Here is a 976-nt window from a genome sequence, read left to right as displayed (position 1 = left end):
AGGGAGGTGGTGTGGGGTGGGAATGGTTCAGTGGTTGGTGTGCGTCTTAATTCTGACTGGGGATTAAAGCAAAATACTTAAAAGATTAGTTGTCGGGAGCACCTAGCGGCACGCCGTGGTTAGCCTGCAAAACAGTGCAGCTTGTGTGACGAGTCCTAGCGACAAGGACATGTTCTCAAATAGCTATCCGAGGCAGTTGCGTACTTTAAAACTGAAGGAAACTGCACTGAGACCTGGCCTTTTGTGCTCACCACATTGGCCAGTCCTTCTTGGGAATTTTCAGTGCCTGCAGTATTTTCCCAGGTTGCCAATTTTACTGCAGAGCACGTAGGTTTCAGTGAGGTTGGACAGCCAACTCTCAAAAGCTTGTCTGAAAGGAATGATCAATCCCCTATGATTCCCTCAAGGGAAGCTCTTTCCTGCTGCCCTTTGGGATATCCCATTTCTCCTCACGTACAAATGAACAAAAATATTTCTTAGTAGAACAAACCCAAAATACCTGCATCGAAAATAAGATTGGTGGACAATATACATTGGCCCATATGGTGGGCTGACCTTGTCTGGATGCCCCTTTATCAGTCCCCCTTTTCAGCTTTTCTCTCCCCTAAAAAGGGAGAAAAAGTAAATGGAAAACAACCAGTAGATTGAGATAAGGTAGTTTACTGAAACAAAAGCAAAAGGTTGCGTACAAGCTAAAGGAAAAAGACAAAGATTTTGTTATCTACTTACCAGCAGCAACTGATGTCTGGCCATTTCCTGGGAAGCAGGGCTTCAACACATATAACTGTTGTCTTCTGTTTTCTCTTACATCAAGACAACACCAGATTACACAAATGCCATAACTTGCTAGCAGTATTAATTATTAGTATTAAACAGCTCACTGTAGGGATGAACAAGGACTGCAGGAGCCTGCATAATAAATCCATCCACATCAATTCTGGGCAGAGAAAGGGGGATGTATTCCCTCATCATCTCC

General features: G+C 43.8%; 1 protein-coding gene across 1 annotated transcript in view; it reads right to left on the bottom strand.

Annotated features, from left to right (window-relative positions):
* JMY (junction mediating and regulatory protein, p53 cofactor) overlaps positions 1–753 on the bottom strand; it is a 68606-nt gene extending 67853 nt beyond the window's left edge. The window contains exons 1-2 of the mRNA XM_008640917.2: positions 730–753; positions 500–604 (exon numbers count right to left, since the gene is read on the bottom strand). Coding sequence (XP_008639139.2) covers positions 500–604; positions 730–753 — 129 coding nt within the window. The remainder of the gene's footprint in view (positions 1–499; positions 605–729) is intronic.
* Positions 754–976: the final 223 nt, after the last annotated feature.

The sequence above is a fragment of the Corvus brachyrhynchos genome, unplaced genomic scaffold (genome assembly GCF_000691975.1).
Source record: "Corvus brachyrhynchos isolate BGI_N302 unplaced genomic scaffold, ASM69197v1 scaffold8, whole genome shotgun sequence".
Classification (NCBI taxonomy): Eukaryota; Metazoa; Chordata; class Aves; order Passeriformes; family Corvidae; genus Corvus; species Corvus brachyrhynchos.
The sequence above is the reverse complement of the archived record's forward strand: the minus strand, read 5'-3'. Positions and strand labels throughout refer to the sequence as shown.